The sequence below is a fragment of the Sturnira hondurensis genome, unplaced genomic scaffold (genome assembly GCF_014824575.4).
Source record: "Sturnira hondurensis isolate 20B ecotype Veracruz unplaced genomic scaffold, ASM1482457v3 Scaffold0007406, whole genome shotgun sequence".
Lineage (NCBI taxonomy): Eukaryota > Metazoa > Chordata > Mammalia > Chiroptera > Phyllostomidae > Sturnira > Sturnira hondurensis.
The window spans coordinates 5,519,239-5,541,856 of record NW_028080037.1 but is presented as its reverse complement, the minus strand read 5'-3'; the positions used below and the strand labels follow the sequence as shown (position 1 = coordinate 5,541,856).

Genomic DNA, 22,618 nt, shown 5'->3' with positions numbered 1-22,618 from the left:
CCCAGACCCTGCACATCTGGAATGAAGGAGAGGGACTTGAGCCGTTCTGGGCCCAGGAGCTGCCCGTGACACAGGCTAATAATATTTTCGTGAATAATACTGTACGGACATGACTAATACGCCTAACATATTAAAGTAATTAATATCATTTGTTCTTTTATCATAAGCCATTAATACTTATTAGTCATTGTTTGTGTTACTACTCTTGCAAGTTATCTGTAAGGCTTTGGTGAGCCCTGGGCTTTTTGCGGTGGAGGAGTGAGCGATGGAGGCACAGCTCTGAGTCCCAGTTTCTACCCTTGCTGCCTGTATGGATTCTCTGAACTCCTCTCATGAGTTAAAAATAAATAATTAAATTCATTAGATATAGGCAAGAACATCCTATTTACAGTACAGCAATTTAAAATCATGATTTTCTTGCACTTGCAAAATGTTGGCGCAATAGTGCTAAGAAGGAAAAGTAGGTTACAAAGCGTTATTTATTTGTAAAAAGACAGAATATTTAGTTTAAATAGGCAGTATCGTCTGTGTGATTCCAAAAGTCTGAAGTTAAAAAACAGGCAACATTAATGTAAGGTGAGAAAAGTCAACAATGGCTGCAGTTGAAGGGTGTGGACTATGAGGGGAATATGAGCAAGTTTCCAAGGCCTGGAAATATTCTATAGCCCAATCTACAAAGTGGTAAACACTGATGTATTTAGTTAATAATCACTACACTGAACACTTAAGATTAAACACTTTACATTGCATGTTAAAGAGAACATACTATTCAATGTTGTTCTGCTTTTTTTATGCGGCATAATCTCTCAAAGGTCTATTAATTATCAGCATATCTATCTAGAACAGGGCTGTCAAACTCATTTTCACCAGGGGCCATATCAGCTTTGCGGTTGCTTTCAAATGGCGGAAATAATTTTAGGGCTGTATAAATGTAACTACTCCTTAACTGAGAAGGAGTTGAAATTACATTCGGTGCTCCAAAGGCAACTGTGAGGCTGATGTGGCCCATGGTGACAATGAGTTTGACACCCCTGGTCTAGAGTATATTCATTCTTTTTTAAGCACAGTAACTCTGTGCTATGGATATACCATGATTTATTCAACCAGCTCCCTGTTGATAGACATTCTGGCCTGTGAAGTATTATTTTTGAACAAGATATAACTAACACCTGAAGTCCAGAATTTCTTTAGCAGCAGCCTCACCCATTTGCTCAGCAAATGTTATATAGAGCGTTCCTTATGCCACGAGCCTGTATAAGATAGTGGAGTTTCGGTGGCAAACAGCAGGAAAAGTTCCTGCCTTCCCAACAGTTTCCCAGGGAGACGGGCACAACAGTGATGACAATGAGTGTGATGCACGCTGTGGTATAATAGAGAATACACAAGTTCACCCCACCACGGGAAAGTAGAGCGTTCTCATGAAACCTTCCGTAAACCAAAATGGCATAAATCAAAGAAGCGATTACCTTAGGACACGTCTTGCTAACGGGTGCACAAAATAAATTAAGGCAAAGCACAGATGCTCACAGACACAGTTCTAAGCTATGGCAGCTTGGTACTGAGTGTAGCTCCCGGGGCAGGCGCGTGGCGATGCCACCACTCTCGCCACTCCAGGCGTGAGTTGCCCCTATAACCACTCGCTGCAAAACAGAAGCCAAATGCTATTTTCACATTTCCCCCTTCCTTTTTTTGTAAAAGGGAGATTGGTCCTTGGATTCCTTTCAGTTAGCACAAATCTAGGCACTAAACAGGCACTAATCTAGGTCTTTAAAGTAAGTAGCATAAGGCAAAGTTTCGAAAAGTCGGGGTATACCTGTATCCATTTTGTTGACCCTGGTTCCTAGCACACAGCTTCAAAGACTTTGGAATTTCCTGAGTGACAGGAGTGTCTTTGTTCAGGCGGGGGCCCGGGATAACTTCAAAATGATGGGCTGGTCACCAGAAAGACCTAGCCCTTGATTAGAGGATTGGACTTTTTCACCGAGGGAAGGGATCTGGATTTGAGCTCAATCATGTGACCATGTGACAAGTGAATTTGATCCATCATACCTCAGGTCGTGACAACTCATCTCCAGGGAGCTTCTGGTTTGTGAACCTGCTGGTGCACCAGGAGCGTGACACCCCGACGACAGTGAACAGCAAGAAGGTACCAAAGCTCTGCGTTGTCCCTCAGACCACACTCCATGGGTCTCTTTGTTTGGGGGTCCTAATCTATTGTGCCTCCTTTATGATAAAGCTGTAATTGTAAGGACAGCCATACCTCATTTTATTGCAGTTTGCTTTATTGCACTTCGCAAGTGTCGCATTTTTTTATAAGCTGAAGGGAAGACCCTCCACCAGCAAAAATTTACAGCTCGTTTTATTGTGACACTGCTTTGTTAGGACGGCTTAGAACCAAGCCCACGATACCTCCGGAGGTATGCCTGTATAGTGCTTTCCTGAGTTCTGTGGGTCGTTCACTCTAGTGAATTGTCCAGGGAGCCAGGGAAAATGGTGGATTTATAGACAGTTTGTCAGAAGTATGGCTCACCTGGAAACTCCCAAAGGTGAGACTGGGAAGATCTGTTTGTTCACTGACAGCAATTCGCGTCTGTCAACAAGTGTGTAGTTTTTCCTCGCACCAACTCTCTGGACTCCAACTGGGTGTGCTACGGTCTGATTCAATTCTGACACTGAGGGGTTAGCAGCAGAGTCTGCAAGTTAAGTCAAGGCTCGGTCCCACCCACACCTGCCCCCTCTTCCCATTCAGCTGCCAGTCGTAAGCCCAATTTGTCACCTGTGTTTCTGACCGAACAGCTCCAGATCGAAGTTCTCACAAGCCCCTCCTCAGGTTTGATTATGCGCTGTACCGATTCATGGAACTCGGGGAAATGCTTTATTTATCTTTACTGGTTTTATTGTGAAGAGTGTTATAAAGGATACTATTTATTTGCCGAACAGCCAGGTGAGATGCTCAGGGTACTCAGGGTGCGTAGGGCGAGGTCTGGGTGGGTCCTGAGCGCTGCGGCTTCTGTCCCAGGGGAGTTGGCATGCGCCACCTTCCTGGCCGGTGGACGCTTCTCTAAGCCAGCAGCTCTCCAAATGCTGTAGTTGAAGGATGTATGTAGAGGTTCCATTACACGGACACGACTAATTAGATTGTGAGCCTTTGGTGGTGGCTGACTCCATCTCCAGCTTCTCTCCCCTCGCTAGAGGGGGTTGGGGTGAGGCTGAAAGTTCCAATCCTTAACACAGTTGATTCCTCTGGTAACCAGACCCCATCCTGAAGCTATCTAGGGGCCCACGAAGAGTCACCTCACTGAGCCCTGACCAGTGTGACTCAGTTGGCTGGGCGTCCAGCACAGCGATTCCTGCTCAGGCAACGTGCCTACATTGCACGTTCGGTTCCCAGAGACGCGAAACCTATTGATTTTCGTGGACGTTCCTCTCCCTCCTTTCCTCCCTCCCTTCCCTTCTCTCTAAAAAATATACATCTAGCTATAGATAGAATAATTTTTAACAAGAGTCACCTCATTAGTGTAAACTCAGGTGTGACACACCAACCTTATAAAGCATAACAAAAAAACACTGTCAACTCGAACACTCAGGGAATTCCATGGATTTTAGAAGCTCTTGAGCCAGGAATTGGGACAAAAACCATTATCACAGGGACCCTTAAACCTGTGGAGTGAGGTACTAAATTCAGGTGTGTAGCATCAGAACTGAATAAATACACCCGGCTGGAGGTGCTTGCGTGGAAGACCTGTAAGAGTATATGAGCCCCCAACATACAGTGATGTTGGTTTATTTAATTTTATTTTTTAAAAGATTTTATTTATCTATTTTTAGAGAGGGGAAAGGAGGGCGAATGAGAGGGAGAGAAACATCAGTGTGTGGTTGCCTCTCACACGCCCCCTACTGGGGACCTGGCCTGCAATCCAGGCATGTGCCCTGACTGGGAATCGAACCAGCGACCCCTTGGCTTGCAGGCCCGTAGCTCAATCCACTGAGCTACACCATGTTAATTTAAAGAGAAAACTGAAATCGGAAAAGAAAAAGTCAGTGTTCGTGCTGCCTGTCACCACCAGAGCGAATCCGTAGCGACAGGGACCGAATCTTTATAGCAGCTTTATTCAGTTGCCAGCGATCTGAGAAGACAGCCAGTTATGCACCCTCCAAGAACCGTCTTAACATCTCGTCTCAAGCTGACTTTTTTGTAGGGAGAAGGTAAGGGTAAGCAAGAGGTTTGTGAAAAGGTTAATCAGATAAGAATTGTCGGTCTAGTATTTCTTTATCTGCTGATGAACAATTCTTTATCTGCTTTCCTGAAAAACAGTGGCTCAGATTACATCTCCACTGGCTTGCAGATCCCCTGGGGCGCAAAGGCAAATTGCTCCTTGACCTCCTAGAGTCTCGTAGATAATGCAGTCAAGTTCTTTGAACAACAGTTTTCCACAAGTCTCAATCGCTTAAGCCTCTCAACTATAACTGAAGGTTCTGGCATTCCCTCATCAAAACCACGAGCCCAAAATGCCATCATCGCTCATGATAAAAAGCCTGTCATACCAAACCTAGATTTTTTTTTAAAGTTTATTTCTTTTTAGAGAGAGGGGAAGGGAGGGAGAAAGAGAGGGAGAAAAACATCTTGTGCAAGAGAAACATCGATCAGGTTCCTCCCTCCCTAACTGGGGGCCCAGCCCACAATCCAGGCATGTGCCCCGACTGGGAGTTGAACTGGCCAGCTTTCAGTCTGTATACCTGCACTCCATCCACTGAGCCACGCCACCCAGGACCCAAACCTGGATTTAATACCTGATCTAACTGCAGTGTCAACGCTCCCAGAAACAAAATCTTCATCAACCTCACTGGAATTTTCTGGTCAACACCAAGGAGGTAATCTGTCACATGGGCCCCTCTATATCCTGAACACCTAGAGAGAAGAGACAATTTGTGTGATAAAAACATTTCCAGTTCTCTTCCCCACCCCCACCCCCCAGAAAGATGTCCTGGTTCCATACAGTGCTTTCTTTTCCTTGTTGGAGCTCCTTGGCCCACCCTTTTTCCTATAATAACCTTCCATTTGGAACAACCCCTGGGAGGACTAGCTGCTGGATGGGATGTTCCCCGGTTCATGAATCCTTTAATAGAATCTATTAGCTCTTCAAATCCACTTAGTTGAATTTCGGGGGTTTTTAAAACATCATGAGTCTTCGGGTCACAATAAATAGGTGTCGTCTCTGCCTGCAAGGAATTTAGGTTGTTTGCAAGCAGGTTTCTGAACATGGAAACAGAGTTCCCCACACAAGTGGTCTTACTGTGGTGATTCCAATCTCAAGCTGACCGATAATGTCTTAATTGATTTTATTATTTTTTTAAGATTTTATTTTTTATCTTCAGAGAGAGGGAGAAAGTGAGGGAGAGAAACATTGATCAGTTCACTCTTGCACACCCCCAAACGTGCCCAAGCATGGGCCCTGATCAGGAATCAAACCAGCAACTTTTCAGTTTGCAGGCCAGTGCTCAATTCATTGAGCCACACCAGCCAGGGATTTTTATTAATAAGAAAGAGAGTGACATTGATTTGTTGTTCTACATACGGATGCACTAATTGTTCGAGCCCTGACCTGGGATCGAACCTACAACCTTAGCATATCAGGATAATGCTCTAACCAACTGAGCTTTCCAGCCAGGATAAGCCAGGGGGTGCGGGAGCGGGGAAAGAATCCATATTTCTCCCTCTGCTCCTGCCTCGCACACAGTGTTTTGATGAGAGAATTATAAGTCAGATTTTTAGACTTGCTGACCGCTTTGTATGACTTATTGGTTGAATAATCTATGGCATGATATGTGTTTTCCTTTTCACCCTATTTTGTTTCAATTTTAGTGAAGCATAATTTACAAACAGTTACGTCCTGATGTTAAATGCAAGGTACAATGGGTTGGACATGCGTAACTACGGCTACAGTCAGGACGTAGACTATTTTGATGCCTTGTGTGTCCCTCCCCACCCCTCACCCAGCCCCTGGCAACCCCCAATATGCTTTCTATGGCTGCCGAGGGAGTTCCATGGAAGTGGAACGGGACGGTGTGTCCACTTCTGTGTCAGGTGTCTTTCGCTGGGCAAGGGGTTGAGGTCCGTTCGCACTGTTGATCATATCTGTCAATGTAAGAAACATTCAAACCTGCATCAAATCTTTGTAAGTTTATTTGAGCCAAACTGATGACAACTGCCAGGAAGCAAAACCACAAGGCGCTGAGAGCACGCTCCGGAGAAGGGCAGTTTGGCACTTTATTTTATACATTACAATCCCAAGAGGAGGCCTTAGTGGGTTACGCAAAATTCACTGGTGCTAGATAAGGGGAGAGTGGGAGGAAGCCAACTGGAGAAGGGGGGACCTCTGGAAGTGGATGAAGAGTAAACTGATAGACACGTGTTTTACACAGGTGGGCACAGGACAGCAACCGTCAACAACTGCCATGGTAACAAGGACAATGAGGGCGTCTGTGGTCTCCCCCTGGTGGGCTGCCGGTGCTTTGAGGGGTCCAGAAGGAAGAAATTTGACATTTCACAGGTGTGTTATCCTAGATGCTAAAAGACAACAGACAGGCTCCGTGAAGGTACAGACTGACCTTTGTTGGGGAAAGATACCAGTCAGGGCACGATTGCCCACCATGACCTGCTTTTAGTTAGAACGTGTTTCATTTCGGATCGTCCTCCGTGGTCGCTTTAGGTCTCTGAGTTTGTAGGACCACCGCGCAGGCCTCCCCTGGAGCCTGTCAGGTTTGTATGGGGCCCCTTTGCCTCCCCGTATCAATAATCCAGTCCCTTTTATGGCCTGGTATCAATCCACCCTCTGGGTGGACGTACCAACAATTTGTGTTGATGGACGTGGGAGTTGATTCCAATTTTTGGCTAATGGGGATAAGGCTGCTATGAACATTCTGTACAGAGTCTTTCAGGAGGACATGTGTTTTTATTTCTCTTGGATAAATACTTGGGAGTGGAATTGCTGGATCACATATTAAATCTGTGTTTTCATGTTGCGAGAAACTGCCAAACTGTTTTCCAAAGTGATTGTATCATGTAACGTGCTCACCAGCAGTGGAGGAGAGTCCCAGTCATCCCGCTCACTTGCCAACTTGGTATAAATACGTTTTGGACAAATAAACAGACGACTAGTGATCCTGTTTCCCGGAAACAACTCACTCTCTTCCCTTGCATGGGTGACTCGGAAGTTCCGAATACGGAGTTTACCGGCGGGAGACGGACAACATTGTCCAGGGGAGCAAGGATTAAAGTAGGAATAATAAGGAGCTCAAACTTCACTCACCCCCGTGGGGTGCCTTACTTGTACTCGCCGATCCCCAGGGGCAGGAATTTTAAAAAGTTTACCCATCTTTTATTTCTGACCGAAACGGACCTGGTGATTATAGCAGCAGCAGAAAAGACTTAAGCTAGACTTTGAGAGGAGCCGCTTCCCAGTTTCCTAGGAGAACATCTCTGAAAGATCAGCCCTGGCTGGTGTGGCTGGGTTAGAATGGAATGACGACAAAGCTCTGGAGGTAGTTTGCCTTGCCTTTACCTGCGCTGCCACGCTCAGGTCCTGCCCAGGAATGGGGAGGGGAATCCCTCTCTTCTGGCCAAAGCTATCATTACCGAGTCTGGGAAACCAGCACGCCCTGCCTTGTGTGGTTTAGTGGATTGAGCACCGGCCTGCGCACCGAAAAGCCACTGGTTTAATTCCCAGCCAGGGCACATGCCTGGGTTGCAGGACAGTTCCCGGTTGGGGGCGTGCAAGAGGCAACCAATCTATGTTTCTCTCCCACATCAATGTTTCTCTCCCTCTCATTCTCCCGTCCTTCCCCACTCTCTAAAAATAACTAAATAAAACCTTAAAACCAGCATGGACTTCCCCCTCACCATCTCCCCACAACCCCAGTTCACGCCGCCAACCCCCAGCCTCAGCCCCCCGATCAAGGCTAGAGATTATTTTCTCCAACGGAATATACTGAACGCAGCTTTTCCTTGAGTCTTTACCACCAATTCTTCCCTTCCTCCCACGTTTACTTCCCAGCAGCTGCCAAGAGTCACATATTCCTGGCCTGGTGCCTAGCACACTCAGACACATAGAAGGCACTCAATTTTTACTTGCAGACCACAGAGGGAAGGGAGGGAGGAGGTAGCAAAGGGGACCAAATACGTGGAGATGGAAGCAGCTCTGACTTTGGATGGTGGGCACACGATGCAATATACAGATGATGCACCATATTGCTCACTTGAAACCTATATAGTCTTATTAATCAAAATCACTCCAGTACGTTTAGTTTTAAAAAGTCTATGCTGGCAAAACGTTAGCATTGGTTAGATCTGTGTGATACAGGAACATGGGTATCATTCTTTTTACTTTTACACGTTTTGAAATACTTCACAGTTAAAAAAATATAGCTTATAGAAGGGTATTCTTTGCATAATGAAAGTGTTCTAAATATGGATTATTGCAATGGTTGCCAAACTGTGAAATGCACTGAACAGTCATTGACTTGTGCACTCGAAATGGGTGAATGTTATGATATGTAAATACTACATCAATATAAATTTGAGTATAAAATTATAAAGAGATAGCTTACAAAGATTTCATATTTGCTAGGCTTTATTAAAAAATAGTTAAAAATGAGATCCTTTCTGATTTGGAAAGTAGCTTGGGGAACGTGGCATTCATATGCCATCTGGTGGACAGAATTGGAAGTGCTGGGGTGGACAAAGACTGCAGAGGGGGGAAGGTAGAGGGGACCTTTTTCTGGTGGGGAAAGTGAGGCCCAGGATCAACACGGCAATTGTTGGACAAACCGAGACCGTAAACTTGGTTCTCCCAAACTCTTAGCTCCCAGGGCTATGTTTCTCTGCCTTGTCCACCTTTAATTCTGTACCTCGTTCTTTCAGCCTACTTTATGCAAAGTGTTATGGGAGGTTCCAAGATACCACTCCCCAAAGACGACCTGTCAGATGGGGACAATTCCTTTCTCGGTGTTCCGAAGTAGCAGGAGGTGATTTCTGCAGTTTTAAGCGAAGGGAGTAATAGTATTATTACTAATATAAAAAATAGTAATAGTGCATGACTGTCGTTGAGGGCTCTCTTTCGGCCTGTTTCTTTTCGTGGATCATAGGACTTATTTCTCACATCGACCCTGTAAAGTAGGTCCTGTTAGCACCATAATATTACAAATGCAGACACCGAGGCTTGGAGCTCTCCAGTCACTTGCATAGGGTCACACAGTTGATACATGGAGTGTCCAGATTTGGACCCAAGTCTGTCTGATTTCAGAGTCAGATCTGCTGTTTATTCTGCTGTCAAAAGTGTGAGCAATCTGCCACAACAACTAAAAAGCATGCACTGATATGTTTATTCTGTGGAGGGTTATTGGGACCAGATATTGGAACGTAGTCACAGATGGGAAAGGAAAACTAGAAAATCTTCAGGTGGACATACCCACAATTACTACGTCCAAGCGAGGCTTCCCCACCCTGTGTCCTCCAGCCACGCAGGCACAATGCGCCCTTGTGTGTCACGGCCCTTGAGCGAGAGGGTTTCTCACCAGAGCAAATCTGCCACCGAATGGGAAAAGAATGAAGGGCGTGCCCCCTGTTCTAAGTCAAGAAAATGCAAAGGCTCATTTAATGAGCATCGGCTGCATGCCAAGCACTTTCCCCTGTCGGCGCTCATAGTTCTAAGTTCTGAATCGCACAGCAAGAAACATGGGCTTTTGGCTCCCTTGTGGGTCATCTCGTTTGTTAGCTGAAATGATTCATCCCTGCCAAAGGGTGTGGATGCTGCCTCTCAGGGAGCAGGTAAGGACAGGCCCACAGCCAGGTCACAGCTTCAGCCTTAGGCTCTGGAGGACAAGGGTAGGAATGAGAAAAGAGAAGGGCCGAGTCATCCTGGCTGGATGGCCAACAGGCTTGCCGGGTGGAAGGAAATACGTTCTACCCAGGATGGTGGCTCAGGGATCCAGAGGCCTCTGCTAGGTAGGTCCATCGTGTTCTGGTCCTCGCCAAGGTCAGGGCACAGGGTGCCGAGCCCGTGAGCATTCCTCTGGGGCCAGGCCAACAAAGGTAACCTAAGAACCTCACTGAGCAATCACCGTCCAGGCCAGGAGCCTCCTCTGTGCCCCTTTGAAGGTGCTGTATTTTTCCGTTCTGGGAAATTCTTGACACTCAGGTGACTCACCGGCTCTTTCATGTGCACAGCCACGAACGAACGTTGTTGCTCTTCGCCCTCCCTGAGCCTGGTCTTTTCCCTCTTCTCTCTTTCGTAAGCCCAACCTGAACCTGGTCATACCTGGCCACATTGTCTCCGGGGGATCCTGGGGTCAGCTTACCGGAGGCTCCTGATCTTCATTCTTGCTGGTTAGCATGATTTTGAGAGCATGAAGTTCTCCCCGAAATAGGGTTACCAGATTTTGCGAATAAATACAGGACTCCTGGTTAAATGTGAATTTCAGGTAAATACCGAATATCATTTTAGTATGAGTATGTCCCAAATATCACATTGTTCAATTACCTGACAACTCTACCCTGGGGGTATTTAGACAAACTTTTTCTGTGATGAGCCAGATAGTAAATACTTTCGCCTTTCACCCCACTGGTAGAGCTCCGTGGATTGAGCGAGGGCCTACGAACCAGCGAGAGTTTCATGGCTGGATTCCCAGTCAGGGCACAAGCCTGGGTTGCAGGCCAGTTCCCAGCAGGGGACGCATGAGAGACAACCGTACGTTGATATTTCTCTCCCTTTCTCCTTCCCTTCCCCTCTAAAGATAAATAAATAAAATCTTAAAAAAATACTTTAGCCTTTCTACGCTGCATGGTCCCTGTTTCATCTACTACGCTGTCATTATAACACCAAAGCAGCTATAGATAATATGTAAATAAATGGGCATAGCTGTGTTCTAGAAAATTTTGTTTATAGACACTGACCTTTATATTTTATGGAATTTTCACACGTCATGGAATATTCTTTGGATTTCTTTCACAACCATTTAAAAATGTAACAACCATTCTTAACTCAGAGGCTACACAAAAAACATGTAGTAAGCTAGATTTGGCCCCTGGGTTGAAGTTTACCCACCTCTGACTTAAAGCGGAGAATCAAACTTGTCCGAATCTAGATCACCAGAAGGTTTACGCAAATACACATTGCTAGGTCCCATTGCCAGAGTTTTCTGATTCAGCAGGTCTGGGGCAGTGCCCGGCTAACACATTCCCTGGGTGTTGCTGACATTGCTGATCGGGGACCACACTTTGGGAACCCCACCCCCTGTCCCCTCCCCAAGACCAACCTCTCTATTTGGGGTATTTGAGAGCCTCCAAAGCCTTAGGAATGATTTTCCAAGGATCACAGGCTATATCTTTATTAATGGACCTTCATTCTCAATTAGAATTTCTCTGTGCTACTGAAATTTTCTCTCTTAGCTAGCTTTGGGACAGAGCTGAGATGAGAGTTTCTAGTGCATTTGGTTTTCAAAAAATAGCCCTCTCACTGATTATTAAAAATGATACATTGAAAATCTTTTATTTTAGATTTGCAGAAAAGCTGAAAAGAGGGTATAGAAAGTATCCATATACTCCTCACCCACTTTTCCTTAATGGTCACATCTTATAATACATTCACCAAAATAAGAAACAACATTAGCAAAACACTATTAACTAACCCCTAGACTTTATTTGCGTTTTAACTGTTTTTCCACTAATGCCCCTTTTCTGCCCCAGGATTCCAACCAGGTTATCACATTATATACACTTATCATGTAACTTTACATTTTTCTGATCTGTAACAATTTCTCATTGTTTTATTTTTTCACAGCCCTGACAGTTTTGAAGAGTACTGGTCAGGCATTTTATACAATGTTGCTCAATTTGACTTGTTTAATGGTGTCATTATCATTAGTCTGGGTTCATGGGTTTTCTGGAAAAATACTACAGAAGTCTAGTTCCCTTCTCTTCACATCACGTGGGGGTACATAGCAACATAATTTTCATCGATAATGTTAACTTTGATCAATTACTTAAAGTAGTTTTTACCAGGCTTCTCACCTATGAGGTTATTATTCTTCCCCTACTACACTCAACTCTTTGGAGATCGGTAAATAATTCCAGCTAACCCTCAAGTGGTAAGGGGAAAGTGAAGCTTCACTTTCTGGAGGGGGAAGTAGCTACACAAAATGCTATAGTGACAATTAGTCTTTTCTTTCTTTCTATCTATCTATCTATCTATTTATTTGTTTATTTATTTATGTATTCAACATTCATGCCCTGGCTGGTGTGGCTCAGTGGATTGAGCGCCGGTCTGGGAACCAAAAGATCACCAGTTGAATTCCCAATCAGGACATAAGCCTGGGTTGCTGGCCAGATCCCCAGTTGGGAGCATATGAAAGGCAGCAGCTGATTGAAGTTTTGAGTATCTCTTGCACATTGATGTTTCTCTCCCTCTCTTTCTCCTTCCCTTCTCCTCTCTCCAAAACTAAATAAATAAAATCTTCTAAAAAACTCATATCAGCATGGGCTCATGTGTGTTTATCTGATACTTCAGGCTATAATTCACTACTAGGTTTTGAATTATATTGCTCAAATAGTTCTAGTTTTGGCTATTGGGAGCACTTCTAGGTGGCTAATATACAGGGGTAGACAAAAGTAGGTTTACAGTTATTTATATGGAAAAAGACAAGCAGGTTATGATTATTACAATAGCTTTAACTCTTTTACAGACTCAGAACTGTAAACCAACTTTTGCCCACCCTGTACATCTATTTCACTCATTTGTCTGTCTCCTCCGCTATAAGTAAAGCTCCCCCAAAGACTGTCTATTTATTGATATATCCTTCGTGCCTACAACAGACCATGCAACATAACAGGTACTCAGTAACTAACTGTATGAATAAACCAACCCATTGATTAAAAAAAAGTCTACCTCCTAAGAAGATACTAGAGTTGTTACGAGCGTTTATGAGATAATACATTGAAATAACTTGCAACACACACTGACTGAATTACTTTTTTCTGCCAGCTTTACTGGGGTGTGTGTAATTGACTGGTTCACTCTTCATCTGAGATGCTTCCTCCCTGGCTGCGCCCCAGGAGAGGGGTCAAAGGATCTGGAACTCGTCCTCCCAGAGGAGTTCCCTGTTCCTCAACAATTAAATACAAGGCGAACTGGTCTTTCAGCACAGAGGATAAATAGGATAAGCAGGAGCGGCCGAGTCCTAACTTTGACCAAGTTTCTCCCTTCTAGTCCTCACTCCCCATCAAGTAGCTCGGAAGGGATTTTCAACAGCAGCAGCCGCCTCTGCTGCCTCAGCAACAGCCGCCTCTACTAGCTAGGTTGATTCCACCTTCACAGGGGAGGAAAAGTCCCTGTTGAACAGGAAACTGGGGTGCGAAAGTAGGGCGGGGGGTGTCATCGCTTTCGCAGCAGGTGCGTTGGGTCGCGTCCCATCGCGATAGACGGGCGAGATCCGCACTGGCCCTTTAACAGCCCTTTCCCGGGGGCTTGCCCCGCGCGTGCGCACTGTGCTTCTGCGCTTGTCATCATGGCGACGCGGGGCCATGTGCAGGACCCAAACGACAGGCGCCTCCGGCCCATTTACGGTAAGTGCCTGTGGCCAGCCTGGTCTCCGGCCGGAAGCGCCGAGGGCTGCCGAGGCCCCGGCAAAGGCCCAGGAGGGGCGCTGAGGGTCCGGGAGCGGGGCTCGTGGGCGTCGGGGGCGGGCCGCGCGGGGCCGCTAGGCCGCAGCCACGGGCCTCGCGTAGGCGCCGGCGGCGCTTCCTGAACCCTGAGGTGGCAGCAGCGCCGTCGGGGCCGCGGCAGGTCCGCAGCGCTGGCCCGTGAGAGGCACTTCCTCTCCCTGGGACCTGCGCTACCCGTGGGCTGCGTCGTTAGGGCCACCCCGAAGGAGACTCGACGTCTCCCCGCAGGTGGAAGTGGACTCCGGCGTCTGGGTGGAACACCCTATTCGAGGGAAGATGCCGCACTACAGACTTTTCACCCACGGGAACGGAGCCCAGGGGGTTGTCTGATTGGTTGCGCTGGGTGCGCGCGGAGGAACGGAGAGGTCTAAAGCGGGGAAGGGGCTGACGCAAGGTCACCCAGATCCAAGCAGGAGCAGGCCGGTGTTCGGACTCCCAATTCAGAGCTTTTTGGTGGAGAAACAGCTGCTGTGGGCACACGTGGTCGGCCGGGGGCAGGGGCCCTTGGAGCCAGAATAACGGTGAAGAGACTGGGGTCGCTCACGACGCAGGGGCTTTTCCAGGACTGCTGCAAGGGCATTTCTTGTCTGGTTTTCTCTGCAGCGTGCCTTCTCGTGCTAAGTGGACCTCCCGCCATCCCTAACGCTTATCTCAGCCCACAGTTTTAAGACCTTGGTGTCAACTCCTGCCACCCTGGTTGTGAAAAGTCACAGATTTGAGTCAGGAAGGAAGCACCTTTTCAATAACGGATAAGTGCTGTAATTGGACAGTGGTCCCTTTTGCATTTCCTTTCCTCTTAGATGGTTGTGTGGTCCTGGTCTGTCTCAGTTAATGGTGAGGAAAGCTTGAAGGTCAGTGGTTTTTGTAAAATGAGACCTCGTGCTGGTAGCGTGATGTTACTCAATGGAGGCTTCTCCTCGTGGCTGAGATTATTTAAATTTCTTTTTTTCTTTCTCTGGCATAATTGGATCTGCCTTTTTTAGAAAAAATAAAAGTTATTGATTTGAGAGAGGGAGAGAGGAAAGAGAGAAAGAGAAAGAGAAACATTGATTTTTTGTTGCTGTTGTTACACTTAGTTATGCATTTACTGGTTGATTCTTGTATGTGCCCTGACTGGGGTTCGAACCTGGAGCCTTGGTGTATTGGGAGGACCCTCTAACTGAGCTCCCTGGCCAGGTCTGGTCCTCCTTTTATTTTGTAATTTGTGTGATGCTTTACTCTCACATCTCATGTGATTCTAACAGCAACTCTGTGAGATGGGTAATAATAGCTGATGTGTATGGACTGTAAAGTATGTCAGTCACTGGCCTTGGCTTTTCATGTGGGTTATCTCATTTATTCCTCACATATTCTCAGGAGATGGTTGTTTTTACCCCAATCCCTCTTTCCCCGGCTTTTTCGTAAAGGGGAAGATTGGGTTTATTGGCGTGTTAATTTGTGTGAAGTCGTTCAGCTGACTGCCCCAGGCTCACCCTCTTAACCGCTGTGCTGGAAACCACTTTACTTTGAACTGAAGATACTGACTTGCCTAAGGCCACACAGGTGGCGGGTGGCAGAGATAAGACTCTAATTTCTACTTCCCTGCACCCTTGTATGCCCTCAAGTACATGTTCGGAGAGCAGAGATGAAATAGTCGAGGGGCGGGGTGCAGGGAAGCACGGAATCCTGGGTGTGCGGTATGTGGCGCATCACGTTCTGTGCAGCAGCTACCTGCAGGTTTTTATTCTTTTTTATCCAAAAAGATCCAAAACCTTTTTTCGGTGTATAGTCATCTTTACTATAATTCATAAGTTATAATACATTAGAAATGAATATCTTCAATAAAAGACATATGGGTTCTCATGGGCTTCTGTTTTTCTGTTCATTGAGTTTTATACTTAGAAAGCACTTTGAGGATGATGAAGAAGGCTGAGTGACATCTGAGTTTCACGATGACCATTTGACCACTTTTCACCGCAGGTATTCTGAAGTGGTCTCTGGGTCTCCCAGGTGCAAGGACCATACTGTCTTTATAACCCTGCCCCATACAGTTCTGCAGTTCCTTATACAGTTCAGTGGGCCACCTGGCCAATGGAACATTCTGTTACTCTACTGGTTCTTGCTGCAGATCTGGGGCTCTGTCTGAGAATTTGCACTCTGTCCCCATTCCCTTTTGATGCTGAAGGGCAGTTACTTATCTTCCAAAAATAGGATTACAAGTAACTTTACCAACTCCCCACGCCAAGTAAAAGACCCAAAAGCAAGTTATTTGGAATCTTTTTCTTTCTTTTTTTTGAGATTTTATTTATTCATCTTTAGAGAGGAGAAGGGAAGGAGAAAGAGAGGGAGAGAAACATCAATGTGTGGTTGCCTGTAGCACACCCCCTACTGGGGACCTGGTCAGCAACCTAGGCATGTGCCCTGACTGGGAATCGAACCAGCGACCCTTTGGTTCGCAGGCCAGTACTCAATCCACTGAGCCACACCAGCCAGGGTGTTATTTGGAATCTTCAGTGAGGGCAAGTGACATGGATGCACAGCAAACGTCTTCCCCCAAAAGCAAGTTGTAATACTTTTAAGAATAATTGGATTTTTAAAATTGTTCTTGAGGACCAAAGAAAATGCCTTTTGTGCCCCATAAGTCATTTAGAATTAATAGTGTTTTGAACTGTCCAAGAAGAAAAACCTTGTTCATTTCACATTGCTAAATATCAGGATGTGTTAACCAGAGGTGACGTCATATTCTCAAAAGTGAAGCCAGAATTAGCAGCTTTTGTTACAGTTACATGGGAAGAAGATTAGAAGACACTCTGTAGGAATTCCAAAGCAACTAACATAAACTGGCAGGAATAGGAAAAGAAAGGGTACAGAGTGTCCTTGACTTCAGTACTTTTGACTTTAAAAAATTTTGTATATTGATTTTAGTGCAAGAGAGGCAGGGAGGGAAGGATGAAGAGAGAGAGAAACACCAGTTTGTTGTTCCACTTATTTATGCACTCCTTGGATGATTCTTGTATGTACCCAACCAGGATCGAATCTGTCACCTTGGTGTGTCAGGATGACCCTCTAACCAACTGAACTACCTGGCCAGGGCAGCATTTTTGACTTTTGACCTCCAGACTTTGGTACAGCCCCTGCTTTAAGTTTGAGTACATTAGTACCGCTGTTGTTCCTTGAATTCAGACACTCGTTAGTGGACCAGTGAACAGGCTCACTCCTGGTGGTACTTGCCCACCAGCCAGAAGTTCGAGGACTGTCAGTGTGGAGTACTTACTATCCTAATGGGTAGGCAAGATTGTTGTGACAGGGGTGAACTAAAGGCCAGAGATTAACTTGCTGAGAGCTGGGATTTTGACACAGGCATTGACACTGGACAGTCCAGCCCTAAAAAAGATTTTATTTATTTATTTTTAGAGAGGAGGGAGGGAGGGAGAAAGATTGGGAGAGACACAAAACATCAGTTGGCTGCCTTGGGGCACCACAGCCCTTGGTATGTGCCCTGACTGGGTATTGAACCCGCGACCTTTTGTTTTGCAACCTTTTGTTTAGCAGGATGACGCTCAACAGGTGAGCTGTGCTGGTCAGGGCAGCATACAGCATTTTTGTATTGCCAAGGCTTTAGGATTTTATAGCTGTTTAGCCCGTCTTCAGCTCTTGCTGAATATTGTTTGGGGCAGCAGTGGACAGGGCTGTGTGGGTGAGTAGTTGTGAGATTGTGGTGGGGTGAGATATGAGGGGTTGAAATTCGGTTTGCAGTGGCTAGGTCTGAGATAGTATTTCTGTGCAGAAAAATGATTCGTTGAAACATCTTCAGAGTGCATCTCATTATTCATAATTTGGTAAGTTTGGGTATTGCATTTTTGGTTTTTGAAAATCACCCATGACCTTGCTAGAACACTTCCTTTATTATTAATTCTCCTTTTGCTCAAATGATTCTCTTGTGCTATGTGGTTCTCAACAGAGTTTTTAAAAATATATTTATTTATTTTAGGCTGAGGAAGGGAGAGAGAAAGAAAGGTAGAGTAGAGAAACCTCAGTGTGTGGTTACCTCTCATGCACCCCCCACTGGGGACCTGGCCCACAACCCAGGCATGTGCCCATACCGGGAATTGAACCAATGACCTTTTGGTTTGCAGGCCAACACTCAGTCCACTGAGCCACACCAACCAGGACTTAACAGATTTTGTACTGTCAAGTGACTCGGTGGGTGCCAGGGCTTTCTCCTACCATTATTAATTTTAAAAAATTTTAGTGGTTGGGGGAAGGAAGGGTGGAAGTGATAGTCATAATATAGGAATTGCAGGGACAGCAATTGCAAAATAGAAATAGAGAAGTTTGAGAGAAAAAGTATTCCCAGAGGCTTTAGAACACACACGTGCACACACACACACACACACACACACACTCTGAGTGGGGATTGAACTTGCAACCTAGGTATGTGCCCTGATCAGAAATTGAACCCACAACCTTTGGTGTACAGGATGATGCTCCAGTCAACTGAGCCACCCAGCCAGGGCTCAACAGATTTTAAAATGATAGTATACATAATCATTACATTTGTGTTAAGGACTTTGAAGGAAGAGTATAGGTTGCCATGAGAGCATAGGATATGGGCATCTCAGCTGTTGGGGACAAGTCAAGAAAAGGTTCACTGTAGAAGTAACAGTTTACACTGCCCAGGAAAGAAGAGCAGAGGCTGCTCAGGCGATGAAGTAGGCAGAGATGAGAGAGTGGGTGTGTAAAAGGAGCTTGTTCCACTTGGGGACTGAAGAGGTAGACACACTCAGACCTTGGTAATCTATCTTAAGGATTTGGAAATTGATTTTACAGACAGTGGGAAGCACTGAAGAGATTCAACTAGAGATAATCAAGATAATGGGATAATCAAGCTTGCATTTTAAAAGAGCTCTAAATATTGTGGGGGAGAAATAACTCAAAAGGGCAGACAGCTCCATTTTGCTGTACCTTCACATGGTTGTTTTTTTTTAAATATTTTATTTATTTATCTTTAGAGGGGAAGGGAAGGAGAGAGGAAGAGAAACATCAATGTATGGTTGCTTCTCCTGCATCCCCTGCTGGGAACTGCCCCCTGCCGGGAACTGGTCTGCAACCCAGGAATGTGCCCTGACTGGGAATTGAACCGTGATCATCTGGTTCGCAGGCCCGTGCTCAATCCATTGAGCTACGCCAGCCAGGGCGGTTGATTTTTTTTTTTTCTTAAGGATTTTAATTATTTATCTTTAGAGAAGGTAAGGGAGAAAGAGAGAGAGAAACGTCAATGTGTGGTTGCCTCTCACATGCCCCCTACTGGGGACTTGACCTGGCTGGCAACCCAGGCATGTGTCCTGACTAGGAATCAGACCAGTGACCCTTTGGTTTTCAGGCCAGCATTCAGTCCACTGAGGTATACCAGCCAGGGCAGGTTGATATTTTTTATTCTTTTATAGATGTTATGTAAATGAAGAGTCAAGATATAACTCTTTTATTCACCCCCCCCCGACCCCCCATCAACCAACTTGCATCCCTAACTAAGGCTCCTTCAAAAATGGAAATGCCTGAGTCACTACTGGTAACCGCAGACTCATATTTATTGCCTTCCAAATGAGCTTTAGATATCCCCAGAGCTTTCTGACCCCAGCTCTCAGTGTTGCAGTTACAGATTACCAGAAAGAAAGCTGATTTATCCCACTTGGATCAAATGTCCATATCATTGGGCTACAACTACATGGACTGGACACGGTCACCCAGTCCGACCTCTTTGGCAGAGGCAGTAGAAGCCATTTTCAGAGGAGAGGGCGTGGGGAGGTGGAACAGTGATTTCAGAGCCTTGTCAACTACAGAGGGAAAAAAGTTCAGTATCTTTGTAGTCCCGAACTCGGGCTTGATGCGTTTATGGGCAGACCCTAAGGTACGCATCTTAGCAACGATGTGTGCTTTTCGAAAAGACTTAAAGATGTATTCTGTAAACCTGAAATCATGTAGGACCAAGTCAGAAGTAACTCAGAACTGACTTCAGCATGAGGCCAGTGTCAGGTCTTTAGGAAGAGGTATCATTTATTGAGCTGGAGTGTCCCTGTTGCATTCTGTAGAGGCCAAGTGAAGGCCTGTTGGCTGAGCCAAGGATTTAAGAAAACAGGTATTAGGTATTTGGGTACTCAGGCCAAGATTGAATGTTTTTTGAGTTCTTCCATTCTCCAATCTCTCTACCAGAGTATTAAATCTTTGATCTTCCTTTGTAGATTGTAATTACCTCCAGAGTAAGGCTTCTTTTTACTATTTTTACCTAGCATTATTGGTGCTCATCAATATTAAGTTCATTGAAGACTAAAGAGATGAAACTCATGTGTTCATGTGGCTGTCAAAAGTTTTAGTAAAGTATTCGTTGGGAAAAAAATTGATACTGTTAGGTAAAATGATAGTCGTTATTATTTGGGACACTCTGGGCCACCAGAGCTGTAAATTATTTTGAATTGTTTGTGCCGTCTTTGTCCCTGTGCTGGTTTGGGACCTAGATGAGCAGTGAGGAACCTGTAGTGGTCGTGGATTCGTGAACTGGTCTTTGCTCAGTTCTCTTTTTATATTTAGAATCAACAACTACCACCCTGTTTCCCAGTTATAACACTTCTCTTTTTCCTTCTCTGGAAATGAATCTTTGCTTTTATTATTTTTGAATTTTAATTTATAAATTTAAATTTTATTAAATTTATCTATTAATAGACTTTATTTTTAGAGCAGAAAAATGAACAGAAAATACAGAGAGTTCCTGTACAGCCCCACACTCTTCTCTTTTCCCCCCAGTTTCTCCTGTTAACATCCTACTAGTGTGTTACATCTGTTACATGGTTTACTAGTGTAGATTAGAGTTCATTCTTTGCGTTGTGCATTTTATGGGTTTTGACAAACGTATGACAGCATGTATCCATCATCACAGTATCACATAGAATAGTTTCACTGCCTAAAAATCTCCTGTGCTCCACCTGTGCATCCTTTCCCCAGCTCCTGGCAACCACTGATTTTTCTACTCTGTATAATTTTTGCCTTCCCAGAATGTCGCAAACTTGGAATCATATAATAGGTGGCCTTTTCAGACTGCCTTTTTTCACTTAGCAATATGTATTTAACGTTCCTCTGTGTTTTTTTCCCCTCAAAAGATTTTATTTATTTATTTTTAGAGAGAGAAGAAGGGACGGAGAGAAACGTTGATGTGTGAGAGATACATCAGTAGGTTGTCAGTCGGTTGCCTCTTGTACGCCTCCAGCCGGGGACCTGGCCCACAACCCAGGCCTGTGCCCTGACTGGGAATCGAACCAGTGACCTTTTGGTTAGTGGGCTGGCACTCAGTCCACTGAGCCACACCAGCAAGGGCCTCCATGTTTTTATGTTGCATGATAGCTCACTTACTTTATCCCCAAGTAATGTTCCGTTGAATGGATGTATCTCTGTTTGTTTATCCAGTAGCCTATTGAAGGGTATCTTCATTGCTTCTTAGTTTTGATGGTTGTGAATAAAGCTGCTATGAACATTTGTGTGCAGGTTTTTGTGTGGAAATAAGTTTTCAGCTCGTTTGGGTAGTTGGCTCATATGGTAAGAGTATGTTCAGTTTTTAAAGAAACTGCCAGTCTTCCAAAGTGTCTCTACCAATTCATATTTCCACCAGCAGTGAATGAGAGTTGCTGTTGTTCTCTCATTGTTGCAAAATAGATAATTTATTTTGAGTTATCTGTGACTTGTTTCCTGCCCCTAAGCTGATACGGGACCTTGTTGAGGAAAGAGGGACCAGGAATTGGTGGTGGTACTGGTGGTGGCTGGCCTGTGTTTAGTCATCTTTCTGTATTTCCAATTGACAGCCAGCACTTTTCCCATTTCAGATACTTCCTATTTTCTTTTAGATCTTATCTGGAAATGAATCTTTGCTTTTGTTAGACTTTTCAATAATAGATTGCTCCCCCCCCTTAACACTATTTTATGACAGGTTTCCGTATTCGTAAGATCGGGAATGGATACATAGCTTAGGGAACCTGGAAGTCACTTTTTCTTCAAAGTCAGTGCTAGTTCTATTTCAACCAGAGTTTCAAAGTTTTCCCCCACCATCCTTCCCCACTTCTGATATTATTGGACTTCATCTCCTCCATTTCCTGCCATGGGTAAAATTTTCTCTTATTTTCTGATTCAGTGAATTATATTTAACTCTGTGGTAAAGTAAGTACTTGTTAAAGATCTTACTGAAGGAATATGGTCTATTCGTTAAATTTAAAGCTTGGCTACCAGAGCCCAGGCCTGGTAGCTCAGTTGATTAGAGTGTTGTTTGAATACTAAGGTTGTGGTTCAAACAAAAAATAATCAAACTGTATGGAAATCCGACAGCCAAGGAGTTAAAGAAGAAACATTCATCCAGACAGGTAGGAGGGGCGGAGATGGGCAGCCGGGGTGGAGAAGACGTGCAGCAGTGGCTGGTGGACCAGGTGGTCCCACATTTGTGTGCCGATAAACTAGGAGGAACAACTGGGGAGCGAGGTAGACTGTGCAACCCAGGGTTCCAGGGTGGGCAAAATAAAGCCTCAGAACCTCTGGCTGTAAAAATCTAGGGGTTGTGGTGGGGGGGGAAACTACCAGTCTCTTGCAAGCAGGGCAAGAGCAGAGGAAACGTCATTGTTCCCTCTCTGACCCCTCCTCCACATGTAGCGAAGTGTGTTGCCCCGCCCTGGTGATTACCTAAGGCTCTGCCCCTTGCAACATAACAGATGCACCAAGACAAAGAAATATCACCCAAACTGAAAGAACAGATCAAAACTCCAGAAAAAGAATTAAGCAACAAGGAGAGAGCCAACCCCATCTAGATACAGAGTTCAAAACACTGGTAATAAGGATGCTCACAGAAGTGGTTGAGTACGGATGCAAAATAAAGGAAGAAGTGAAGAATAT

General features: G+C 45.1%; 1 protein-coding gene across 1 annotated transcript in view; it reads left to right on the top strand.

The window, feature by feature from the left end:
• The first annotated feature begins 13,182 nt into the window (after positions 1–13,182).
• NAA25 (N-alpha-acetyltransferase 25, NatB auxiliary subunit) overlaps positions 13,183–22,618 on the top strand; it is a 59,702-nt gene continuing 50,266 nt past the window's right edge. The window contains exon 1 of the mRNA XM_037052126.1: positions 13,183–13,618. Coding sequence (XP_036908021.1) covers positions 13,561–13,618 — 58 coding nt within the window. The 5' untranslated portion in view covers positions 13,183–13,560. The remainder of the gene's footprint in view (positions 13,619–22,618) is intronic.